Source organism: Vipera ursinii, assembly GCF_947247035.1.
Source record: "Vipera ursinii genome assembly, chromosome: 9".
NCBI classification, from domain to species: domain Eukaryota; kingdom Metazoa; phylum Chordata; class Lepidosauria; order Squamata; family Viperidae; genus Vipera; species Vipera ursinii.
Genome location: NC_139523.1, coordinates 8,738,377 through 8,751,274, shown reverse-complemented (window position 1 = coordinate 8,751,274; position 12,898 = coordinate 8,738,377). Strand labels below are relative to the sequence as shown.

Below are 12,898 nucleotides of genomic sequence, written 5' to 3'. Positions count from 1 at the left end.
CGGCTGTTGAAGGAAGAACTTTAAAAACCTTTGAAGGTCTCATGTAGCTTCCAATAATTTTCCAGGCATAGCTGGGGAGGGGAAGCGTTTCCCTTGACAAATTCCATATTATCACAATGTGTTTCCAACTTCGATCAATCTCCAGCAATCTGGGAACTCTCCATCCAATGTGTAAAAACTTCAGCTCCCAAAATTTCGCAAATGTCCTGGCTATAGATGAAGCCTAAAATAAAAACAGGATTTGTTGAAGAGCAGGCAGTATTTGAGTGGAATACACAGGGGAACATACAATCTAAAATGGTCCACATCTTTGTTGATGGAGGCACATTTCCTTCATGGGTCTTGCTAGTTTTCCGTGTCCCTCTATTGTTGGGGGTCAATCAACTTAACAAGAACCAGATTCTTCAAAATCTGGCATCTACTAAACTGAACTTGGACAGGTTAATTCTTAGGACTTTAATATCGTGCATCGAACCTTTTCTGGACGCTTGAAAAATAGGTTAATTTTAATATTTAATATATTTATTCAATTGAATATGGTTTCCCACTCCAGTAGACTCTTGCACTGCTTGCAGAATCCATAAAAAAGAATGAAACAATTGAAATCCAAATAAACAGGGAGCTTGGACTGAAATAACAAACAGTACAAAAAGTACCAAGTAACAATGCAACAGGGGCCTGACTTCACACCCGCATTAACTCCGGTCCTGTGAACAGAGCCAAGTCTTAAAGGCTTCCTGGAACACCAGGGGAAGAAGGGGCACCATCTGAAACTAGAAATGCTGATCCAGGAGGTGGTGAGGAGTACGTCTCAATTTTGGCAGCTTTAAGATGTGTGAACTTTAACTTCCAGAGATCTTCAGCTAGCATATTGGCTGGAGAATTCTGGGGTTTGAGGTCCATGCATCTTAAAGTTGCCAAGATTGGAAAACACTGGTGGGGACCAGGATAGAGAAGGCATATTTGCTCTGTCCTGCAGGAAGGCAGCATTTAATTGAAGGGAACCTCTTTTAAATGGCCCCAATTTCACCCACAGAATTCCTTGTGGTCTCTCATCCGAAGGTTAAACACCTTGTGGTCTTTGGGATGGTGGCTCGGGCAGAATCAATAAGGGCGTGCCAATGGCTGGTTCCTAATAACGAAAGGATTTCCTTCTCCAATGCCATCTGGAATAGCTGCAGGAATGCCATAAAATTTATCAAAATTATTATCTACTTAAGGATTGATGGGGATTGATTCTTGCATTAAAGGAACAGGGATACTTTGTCCCAAAAGGCTTTTCATCCTAGCTGAAATGGCAATTGCGATGGACAAATTGTTCCCTATTATACTTTCCGCGTCTTCTTCCAGAAGCTCAGATTGGATGTAATTTATCAATTTAACAGTCGTTTAAACAAGTACCTCTCCCAGTGTTTTCCAATCAATACAGCTAGTCCTTGACTTACAATCATTTGTTTAGTGACCATTCAAAGCTACAATAACACTGAAAGTACCGTTTATTTTATTTTATTTTAATCCCATTTATATCCCGCCCTTCTCCGAAGACTCAGGGCGGCTTACAATTTAAAGCACAAATCAATGCGCTTAGTACCTTATGACTGTTTTTCACACTTACAACTGTTGCAGCGTCCCCATGCTCACGTGATCAAGATTCGGCGCTTGGCAACTGGCATGTATTTATGACAGTTGCACTGACCCGGGTTTGGGATTCACTTAACAACCACATGCTTCACTTAACATCCACAACGATTCACTTAACCAACGGTGGCACAAAAAGTTAGCAAATTGGGACGCAACTCACTTAACAAGCTCCTTGCTTCTCAGTGGAAATTTTTTGGGCCCAATTGTGGTTGTGAGTCAAGGAACGCCTGCATTTGCCTTCCAGGCCCCCCCCCCCGATTAAACCACCACCTTTCCCCTCTCGAGCGGGTGCTGTTACGAGAAGATTTGATCAAACCCAGTTTCCAATAAAGCATCAGTCATTTCAATGGTATCCCTGTTGAATTCATTTTTTTTCAGCAGAAAGTTATTTATGCAGGCAGTCCTTGACTTACAACTGTTCCTTTAGTGACTGTTTGACGTTACAACAGAGCTGGGGGGAAAAAAGTGCCTAAAAACTGCTCCTCACACTTAACAACTCTTGCAGCATCCCTATGGTCACATGATCAAAATTCAGACTATTGGCAACCGGTAGATATTTATGACGGTTGCCACATCTTGGGGCTCATGTGATTGCCATCTCCCCCTTTCCCAGCTGGTTTCCAATAAGCGAGGTCCAGGGGGAAGCTGCATTCGCTTAACAAGTACAGCAGAAGAAAGACTCTAGAAAGAGTGCAGAGAAGAGCTACAAAGATGATTAGGGGGCTGGAGGCTAAAACATAGGGAACGGTTGCTGGAATTGGGTATGTCTAGTTTAGTGAAGAGAAGGATGAGGGGTGACATGATAGCAGTGTTCCAATATCTCAGGGGTTGCCACAAAGAAGAGGGAGTCAAGCTATTCTCCAAAGCACCTGAAAGCAGGACAAGAAGCAACGGATGGAAACTAATCAAAGAGAGAAGCAACCCAGAACTAAGGAGAAACTTCCTGACAGTGAGAACAATTAACCAGTGGAACAACCTGCCTCCAGAAGCGGCGAATGCTCCAACACTGGAAGTTTTTAAGAAGAGACTGGACAGCCATTTGTCTGAAATGGTATAGGGTTTCCTGCCTAAGCAGGGGGTTGGACTAGAAGATCCCCAAGGTCCCTTCCAACATCATCATCGTCGTCGTCGTTGTTGTTATAAATATTGTAAAAATCAGGCACTTAATACAGTAAGTGCCTTGCTTAGTGACCAAAGTTCTAGTTCTAATTTTGGTTGTAAGTCATGGACTAACTGTAAGGATTTCCGTCCTTTTTTAAAAAAAATCTTTTATTTTTTTTTCCTCTGACGAAACTGCTCAGCTTTGTTGTTTATGCAAGTGGATCCCCGCGTTGTACGATTGGCAAAAATATATATGGAGAAATAAACCTCCCCTTTTCCCCTTTGTGATCAGGAGCTCCGCCATCCAGCGCTCTGCAAAATTGTATTGCTAAAATGCATTACAGGTCAATTCTTATACCTGTGTTTCTCATCCTTGTCAATTCTGAGAACTTCAACTCCCAGAATTCCCCAATCAGCCCTAGGGAATTTTGGCAGTTGAAGTCCACACATTTACAGAGAACAAGGCTGGAAAACATGGGTAGAACCATTTTTTAATTGATTCCCCCCCTCCCCCAATCAGTTCTGGTACAAATTTGTGAACTCAGGATCCTTTACATTCATAGTCTTGGCTTTTGTACCACACAGTGAATCTTGGATTCCTTAAACTAAAATCTATTTTGCCTGGAAACCTCATGGACATATCCATACATACAGTTTTCTGTAGGAGTGACTTGACATTTGTTTTTGTTTTTTTTTCTGGGACAACAAGGTTAGCAATGCACCAGGTGGTTTCATTCGGGTGGAAAACCTGCCAGGTTTTTGAGGGGAGGGAGGCAGAACAGGATTACCACAGTGTCCTCTCAAAGGTCTCCACGTGTTCATCGGGCAATCTGAAAGGGTGCTGAACAACAGTCATAGATTGGACCAGAGATGCCCATCCTTTCGGGCACCAGGGACCGGTTCCGTGGTGAGAGGTTTTTCCGTGGACCGGAGGGGACCGGTATTGTGTGCTGCCTGCATCTCACGGATGATGGGGCTTTGCTTGTTTGTGCGGACCGGTTCTTGGCATGCCGCAGCCCGGTACCAGTCTATGGACCGGGGGTTGGAGACCCCTGGATTGGACCATTATATTTTAGGTAGTCCTTTTTTCCAACTAATGCCTGCAGAATGCATGGGATCACAACTCCCATTAACCTTGTCCAGGATGCCTATGGGTGTGTGTGTGTGTGTTTGGGCAGGAGGATTGTAGATCAGCATGCCTTGAGGTTACCTGGTTGGGGACCACTTTCTCTCTTACACCACCCTGGCTCTTAACGGGTTAACTGCAAATGGACCGTCCTCAACTTTAGTACAGCATGTGCTCAGCTTGGTGAGGTCTGACCTTAGTCCCTACAGAGTTCATTGCATTGTATGAGCTCCAAACACGCCTTAGTCTGGGGATTAAGTTAACTGTTACTCTATTTCCCTCCATTTGAAGATGCTCAGCAATCAATCCCTTTTTTAGGATTTTAAGATGGTCTGTTTGGGCTCTTTTTTGTGTTCCCTTTCCATTCCAGACATCATGGCTTGCAAGAGGTTATTTTGGATAAAACATTTGAATTGTTTATGTTTATAACTGCTTTACAAAGGAAAAATTCAAGAGCAAAGCCAAGGAAAACTTTATTGCTTCAGTTTTATGCCACCCAAAGCCACTTCCTTGTGTGATGGGCAGCTCTATATAAATTAGACAGACAGACAGATGATAGACAGAAGAGAGATAAGAGAGAGAGAGAGAGGTGGCAGCTAAAGCTTGGCAAAAACTCCTAATAGAAATATCCAAACCCAAACGGTAATTCATGTAAATGCACTTTAAAAAAAAGACAGGCCCATTTCCATCTTTTTCACCTGGAAGACTGGGCAGAATGTGGTGTCATGAGTACTGTAAAAAGGAAATGATCGAAATGAAGGACAAAAGTTCTTGAAAATTACACCCAATGCAAAGGGCAGTTGTCTGAAATCAGTGTAGGAAAACCAGGTCTGGTTGTTTTTGAGGCCAGCCCCCCCACCCCGCCCTGGAGATTTTTCCCACGGTTTCTCTGCTGTCTGGTCCTGCTCTCTCCTCTCCCCCACGCCCGCCCGGCTGGCTTCTCCCTCTTGGTCTGCCTTCCTTCCATAGAAGCTCAAAGCTCTGCCCTCCCTCCCTCCCTCCCTTGGCAGAACCAACATTTGCAGCCTTGTTCTCTGGGCTTCTCTGCATCTCTGCTGGACATTCTTGATGCATTACTTAATTGTTGTCTGAAAAGGCTCTGCTGCTGCTGCTGCTGTGAGGGGAGTGATGTGCTTGCGTGTCTGTCTGTGTGTTTGTGCAAGCATGTCTATGGGAATCAAGGATAGTGAAGAATTACGTATGTGGGTATCTGCAAAACTAGTGATTCCATCTCTCTCTCTCTCTCTCTTTCATCTATGGGTTTGAGGTGTCCCTTGGAAGGAAAGGAATGGGGGAGGGGCTTCTGGGGGAGTTGGGGGTCACTAACAGCTCAGGAAGCCTTTGTGGAATGGGCAACGAGCTGAATCGGTCCTCAGAAATGACTAGAGCGGAAACATAGAAACTAGGAAACTCACACACCTGTCTTGGATGAGAGATAATAATAATAATAATAATAATAATAATAATAATAATAATAATAATAATAATAATAATAGTAATAGTAATAATAATAATAAAGTTGGAAGGGACCTTGGAGGTCATCTAGTCCAACCCCCTGCTCAGGCAGGAAACCTTATACCATTTCAGGCAAATGGCTGTCCAGTCTCTTCTTAAAAACCTCCAGTGTTTGACAGACCAGTTCAAAGTTTGAATGGCTTTCCCCCTAAAGATGGCACCTGCCTCCAAGCTGTGGGGGTGTGATCTTTGGCGGCTTAATTTGATTATGCCGAGATTCTGGGGCCTGAGGGCAAATGGAGGCTTTTATGGGCGGCTTGCACAATGTTTGATTGGTGGTCTTGGGTGTTCACAGTAAAGGCTGCTCATGAGGCTTTCTTCGTAGTGTTGAGGAAATGGTTTGCCCCTCCCTCTTTGGGGGCTGGTTTTTTTTTTTTTTGACTTCCCGGTCCATTGATTCCCAACTTTGGCAGCTTTGAGATGGGTGGATTTCAGCTCCCAGAATTCTCCAGTCAGCTATGCTCCCTTTGCTCAATCTATGTATTTTGGGGGTGCCTTGGAAGGAAAGAAATGGGGGGGGGGAGCTTCTGGGGATCGTTCACAGTTCAGGAAGCCCTGGGTGGAGGGGGGAACAAAATGAAACAGTCCTAAGAAATGACTAGAGGGGAAAAAAAAAAAACTAGAAAAAGAGAAACGGAAAAATAGCAAGCGGGAGAATTCTGGATGTTGTAATCCACCCATCTTAAATTGGCCAAGTTGAAAAACACTGTTCTAGTCTAATCCGCAGCATGAGGCTTTCCTCATGGTCTTTCATCCCGGGAAAACCCTTGGCTTGTCGTTTCCTTGTAACTTTTGATCATATCAGCAGCTGAGTCAGATTTGAGCCAGCCAATGTCTGTCTTTCAGCCTCCGGTCGGACCCTGTCAGAAGTGATGCCAGCGCCTCGAAATGAACAGACGGCGCCCTTGGGGGGGAAGGCGGAGGCTCAGGCCGGCCTCCAGACCCCCCCAGCCCTCCATCCAGCAGTCCCGTCTCTGCCGGCTGCAGCCATGACACTGCCAGCCCCAAATGAACTCGCTGGTGCCAAGACCCCCACCACACCTGTCTCGGAAGCAAGTCCTGCCCTCCAGACTCGCCAGCCCAGCCCCCTGCCTGCTGCCCCACTTCCAGAAGCAGAGACCTTGCCCCCTAAGAGTGATCGCCCCCCACCCATCGGAGCCCCGAGTCCGCCTCAAACAGAGGAGACGCGTGGCAGTACCCGCCTGCCCCCCAAGAGCGAGCAGCCTCCCCCTGCCCAAGGTTCGGGCACTGCCAGGGCAAAACAAGGTAGGGTTTTTTTGTAGGTGGGACCAACTTACAGAGGGGATCTAGTGGGTGCCTGGGACGCTGTTGCCCACAAATCATAGCATTTTCTTTCTATTTTGTGCCAAAGGTCCGTAGGTCCAACCAGCCATAAATATCCATACAGCTAGACCTCGACTTACCACACTTTGTTTAGTGACCATTCAAAGTGACAAGGGCCACTGCAAAAAGTGACTTATGACCATTTTTCACCCAACCATTGCAGCATTCCTCATGGCCACACCTGGCAACTGACTCATCTTTATGACGGTTGCAGTGTGATTTTTTTTTCCCCTTGACAAGCCAAGTCAATGGGGGAGCCAGATTCAATTAACAGCCCCGTTACTAATTTAACAACTGCGGTGATTCACTTAAGAGTTGTGTCCATGAAGGTGGTAAAATGGGGCAAAACTCACTTGACAACTGCCTTGCTTAGCAACAGAAATTGTGGTCGCAAGTCAAGGACTACCTGTACTGTTTTCTTTAGAAGCAAAGAAGCTAATCTCACCCTAACTGCAAGTTCATTGTCTTCACAACCCATCCGACTTTCCCTTCCTTGTTCTGATGCCTTTGGATTCTCTTTCTTCCAGATTCTCAGAAGGCCCTGGCGAGACACAGGATGGCCCGGGAGCGTCGTGAAGAACGAGCCAAACATCTGGGTAAGGAGGAGGCCATCTAACATCTGTACCACAGGCTTCGTGGTGGGGGGTCATCTCATTGAGCCATGTCAAGCTTTCAAACCCAGATTTACAGTCTGGTTATTTCACCTTTCCCCCCCCCCCCAAAAACCTGGTGTTTTCTAGGTGATTTGACTAGGTTCCTGTCTTGCTCAGCCCTCCACACAGAGGATGGGGATGATGGGAGCTGCCATCCAATGCATTTAGATGACTTTTGGAGTCGCCTCATTGAGCCATGTCAGGCCTTCAAATCCAGATTTACGATCTAGTTAATTCACTTTCTTTTTCAACCTGGTGTTCTCTGGGTGATCTGACTAGGTTCCTATCTTGCCCGGCCCTCCACACAGAGGATGGGGATGATGGGACTTGTCATCCAATGACAATTAAAGAGACTCCAGATTCAGGAAATTCTGCCCTTGTTCCCTTCAAGACTAAGCTCAATTTAGGGAGTGGGGGGGAATCAAGAATAACCTGCTTTTCTTTGTGTGGTATTCTTGGCCAAGCTTAGTGTTTGTGATTGTGAATAAAATGTCCTTTCATTTTTCCTACCTGAAAGGAGAATGAAAGTGAGAAAGCGTCTCCAAATGACTGAATTTACACAGAATATATTAAGTCAGGAAAAGGATTTTGGGACCTTTATTTTCCGGTGAATCCCCAAATTTAAACTCATCACTTACTTGATTGTTTTCTTCCTTTCCCCTTTCTAAAAAGAAAGAAAGAGGAATTCTAGTATTGTTGACAATTAAACAAAACAACAACCCATCGTTGCCAATCAAGTGTAACATTTTCCTATCAGAAGTGTAGAAGAATTCAGTTAATTCTCATCCCCCTCAATCCATCATTCACGATATTTTGATGGATTCCGAAAGAAAAAATGGGGATAGAGCCCCCAAAAACCCATTACATAAAACTCTTTAACATATAAAATCAAGTAAAATATAATACCAATTCCATCAGCTTTCTTCTACATCAGCGGTCTTCAAACGTGGCCCTTTTATGACTTGTGGACTTCAACTCCCAGAATTCCTCAGCCAGCCTTGCTGGGAGTTGAAGTCCACAAGTCATAAAAGGGCCACATTTGAAGACCCCTGTCTTATGCCAAAGGGTTCCTGGACAGGCAGGTTCAGAAACAGCTGGCCCAGATAAACTAGATCAGGGGTAGGCAACCTCGGCTCTTTTATGACTCATGGACTTCAACTCCCAGAATTCCTGAGCCAGCTGGCTCAGGAATTCTGGGAGTTGAAGTCCATGAGTCATAAAAGAGCCGAGGTTGCCTACCGCTGAACTAGATGATATATCCTTAAGTTGAATATACTCTGGAGTAAATCAGATTCAGTTTTAATGCAGCAAAAATTCAAAAATTGGCTTCCTCAGAATTCGTTATTATGAGATGCTTAGTTTATACTCAGATTTAGACACTCTTTTTAAACTCCCCAGTGTATGCTTTTCATGGATTAAATCAGTTTGTCTCAACCGTGGCAAGATGTCCGGGCTTTGGGGAGCTGGAGTCCAGACAGCTTAAAAGTTGCTGAGGTTGAGACATATTCGGTTATCCGTGATCCAATACTTTCTATATATTTTTGAAGCATTAAAAACGGGTCTTGAAATAGATCCCTGCATAATATAACATCTCTCCCTCAAAACCACCCAAGATTGCGGTGGGGCCAGACAATACCTTTCAAGTTAAACAGTTACTGAGAGAATGCCTAGCAATAAATCTCGAATGATGGAAAAGTAAACTCATCTTTCTGAACAGATAATTGCGCTTTAGAAACCTGCAAGTTTGCAAGATGCCCTTGCTGACAAAATTGGTTCAAAAACCTTGTAAATTCCATTCAACCAATACGACAGGATAATCCACTTTGCTCAACATCCAGGTAAATTCATGTCCAATATCCATTCCCAATTCATGTATTAATAAATAGGAATATTGATCGCTGAACTGGCTATAAAAACATAACTGGTATGTAATAAAATCTTATGCTCTTTCCCTTCCTACTCTATCAGATATATTCTGAATTTCTAATCATTCTCTGAATTAAACAGAGAATGAGAAAAAGAACACACTTGGCAACATAAATTGGCCCAAGGAGAGGGTACCCTATAAATAATCGCCCCTGATTTAAGAGTTGGATGATTGAGATCCATCCAAAACATAACATTCTTAGAGAAGCCCAAATAAATTTCACACGCACACACACACACCCCTCCCCGAGAGCCGTATCAGAAACTTTGGAAACTTTTGAGCATCCACAGAAATCAGGGGAAATCTTGTATATTTTTGGTTAAAGCAAGAACATCCATTTTTGTTCAAAGTTGGTAGTCTTGCATAAATCTAGCCTAAGTGGGATCCGTTATTCTTGGGAGAGGCCCTTGGAATCAATTCAGGTGCCGTGTTCACGCTTGGTGAATCTTTTGGGCACCAGGGACCGGTTACGTGGAGAAAGGTTTTTCCACGGACCCGAGAGTGCGTGTTTTTGTGTGCTGCCTGCATCCTACAGATGGGGCTTTGCTTGTTTGTGTGGACCGGTTGCTGGCATGCTGCAGCTCAGTACTGGTCCACAGACCGGGGGTTGGGGGCACCTGTCTTATAGATACAGTATATTGGTCTGCAGTTCCCATCATTAGCTATCTTTCACTTTTCCTTTCTTCCCTTTTGATTCTCTTTCACTTTCTTTCCTTCCTTCCTTCCTTCCTTCCTTCCTTCCTTCCTTCCTTCCTTCCTTCCTTCCTTCCTTCCTTCCCTCCCAGTGTCTTCTAAGTATATTGGACTATGATTCCCATCATTAGCCCGATGCTGGGGAGCCCTCAACTGTCCAGCAAGCCTGTGTCTTTCCCCCCCCCACCCCACCCCAGTGCATTCCAAAAGGGAATAGGACAAAGAATGGGAGAGAATGGGAGCTCATGAAACCTGGTTGAAATGTGATTAATTCTTCACCGGATGGCTTACCCTTCTGTCACGCTAAAAGACATGACAGAGGGGCCGGACGCAAAGCCTTCCGAAGGCGCAGAGCGCATGGCCCTCTCAGTTGCTCTTGTGGTTCTGGGAAGGTCCCTTCTGACGTACAGCTCCTTTTCTCCAACCGTTGCGGGTCTGTGGCCTTGTATTGGGCAGGGTGGTCTTTTCTGCTCCAGCAGCCTCCCTCCAGCCCCCACCCCCACCCCCTGCTCTTCCCTCACAGCAGTGGCAGTTCGCCCCCTGCCCCTTTCCACTCTCGTTCCCCAATTGTCTGGCCTGAATGTGCTTTTCACTGCAGCTTCCCATTTCTTTTGTGTTCAGCCTTTGCAGCACTTCACCTCCCTCTTCTCTTGCTTGCTTCTGCCTCAACAGCTGTCGCCAGCTGTGCGGGTCACTCCTGAAGCTGGGGATGAAGCTGCTGCAACACTTGCTCCATTGATTTCCACCCCCTCGCTCTCTCCCTCTTCTTTCTCTTTTCTTCCTTCTTTTCCTCCTTCCCTTCCTCCCTCTTTTCCTTTCCTCCTTTCTCCTTCCTTCCTTCCCTCCTTCCCTTTCTCTTTTCTTCCTTCTTTTCCTCCTTCCTTCCCTCTTTTTTTCTTTCTTTCCTCCCTCTTCTTTCTCTTTCTCTTTCTCTTGCTCTTGCTCTTTCTCCTTCCTTCCTTCCTTCCTTCCTTCCTTCCTTCCTTCCTTCCTTCCTTCCTTCCTTCCTTCCTTCCTTCCTTCCTTCCTTCCTTCCTCTCTCCCTCCCTCTAGAGTCTAGACTCTTTCGGGGTCCTCAAAATCAGCACATGCATCATTTTTAGTTTTTAATAAAATAAATATTGATCAACCAAATCCCTATAAACAGACACATTTTGCAGTTTCTCTATAATGTTGAAAATGGACAGGCTCGTGAAAGAAAGAAAGAAAGAAAAGTCTAAGAAGCAGTGCTGTAAATTAAAGGTGTGGGGTCCTTGGTGCTCTCTGAGCCTCCTTGTTTTCTTGCAGATGTTTCATTACCCAAGTAGGTAACGTCATCAGTGCTAAAGCGGGTTGAGATGCCTTTTACAGCTCTTGCAGGGTGGGCTTCATCCGGGTGGCCCTTAAAAAAAAATGAAAAAGCCCCACATTTCATGATAAGTTAACATGGCGTTGCTTGTATTGCGCCTCTAAACCTCTCGCTCTTTCTTTTTGTCTCTTCGCACATCCTTGAATAGCTGCCAAACGGGCAGTCTGGTTGGAGAAGGAAGAGAAGGCCCGCATGTTGAGGGAAAAACAGCTGGAAGAGAGACGGAGGCGGCTGGAAGAGCAGCGAGTGCGAGCAGAGAAGCGGCGAGCCGCCCTGGAAGAACGCCAGCGCCAAAAGTTGGAGAGGAACAAGGTCAGTTGGAGAGGTTCTGGGCGAGTCAAAGAGGAATCGAGCAGCCAGGCAAGCTGTGGGTCACCAACGTTTGCTTACTCCATGGCTACGTTGTCCTGAAAGGTAACAGGAGCAAAGGCATCTTGTTTCCACCACGATGTCTTTCCCGGTTTGATTAGAAATGTTTATAGGTGGTCCTTGACGTACGACAAAAACTTAAGTCCAACATTTCTAATGCCTCCTTAAGTAACACCAGCTGCCTGCAATTAGTGCAGGTTCGAGTCCCACCAGGCTCAAGGTTGACTCAGCCTTCCATCCTTCCCAGGTAGGTAAAATGAGGACCCAGATTGTTGGGGGCAATAAGCTGACTTTGTAAAAAATGCTGCTTGGGGTGTGTGTGAAAGCCCTAATAAGCAGGCATATACATAGAATGAAGGCTACTGCTAAGCTTGTAAGCCGCCCTGAGTCTTCGGAGAAGGGCGGGATATAAATGGAATTAAAATAAAAAAAATAAAAAAATAAATGAGTTTTGCCCCATTTTAGGACTTTTCTTGCCAAGTGAATCGCTGCAGTTGTTAATACAGGTAGTCCTCAACTTACCACGGTTTGTTTAGTGACTGTTTAAAGTTACAACGGCACTGAAAAATGTGACTTATGACCGTTTTTCACAGTTAGGACCTTTGCAGCATCCCCATGATCATGTGATCGAAGTTCAGATGCTTGCCAACTGGTTCGTATTTAGGACCGTTGCTGTGTCCAGGGATCATGTGATCCCCTTTTGTGACCTACTGACAAGCAAAGTCAATGGGGAAGCCAGATTCACTTCACAGCTGGGTTGCTAATTTAACAACTGCAGTGATTCGCTTAACCACGGTGGCAAGAAAGGTCGTAAAGTGGGGCAAAACTCACTTAACAAAGGTCTCGCTTAACAACAGAAACCAGTTGTGGTTGTAAACTGAGGACTATCTGTAAACAGAGTTGTAAAGCGAATCGGGCTTCCCCCTTGACTTTGCTTGTCACAAGGTTGCCTTGAGGGATCACATGATTTGGTCATGTGATCATGGGGATGCTGCAAGGGCTATAAGTATGAAAAACGTATGAAAAGTGAAAAAAGTCACAAGTTAAGTTTTTTCCGTGCTGTTGAAACTTTGAACAGTCACTAAACGAGTGGTTGTAAATCAAGGACTACGCAAAACAAACAAGAACGAAGAAAATAAAGAGATGGAGAAACAAGAAAGAAATTGGAGGGAAAAAACCCA

At 45.0% G+C, this 12,898-nt stretch overlaps 1 protein-coding gene across 5 annotated transcripts in view; it reads left to right on the top strand.

Annotated features, from left to right (window-relative positions):
• MAP7D1 (MAP7 domain containing 1) overlaps positions 1–12,898 on the top strand; it is a 75,546-nt gene that overhangs the window by 28,802 nt on the left and 33,846 nt on the right. For all 5 annotated transcript variants that reach the window (XR_014493316.1, XM_083369748.1, XM_083369746.1 and 2 more), the window contains 3 exons: positions 6,230–6,649; positions 7,255–7,323; positions 11,497–11,660. Coding sequence is in view for 4 of the 5 variants with exons in the window: in XM_083369746.1 (XP_083225872.1) it covers positions 6,230–6,649; positions 7,255–7,323; positions 11,497–11,660 (653 nt within the window). In the remaining variant the exon portion in view is untranslated. The remainder of the gene's footprint in view (positions 1–6,229; positions 6,650–7,254; positions 7,324–11,496; positions 11,661–12,898) is intronic.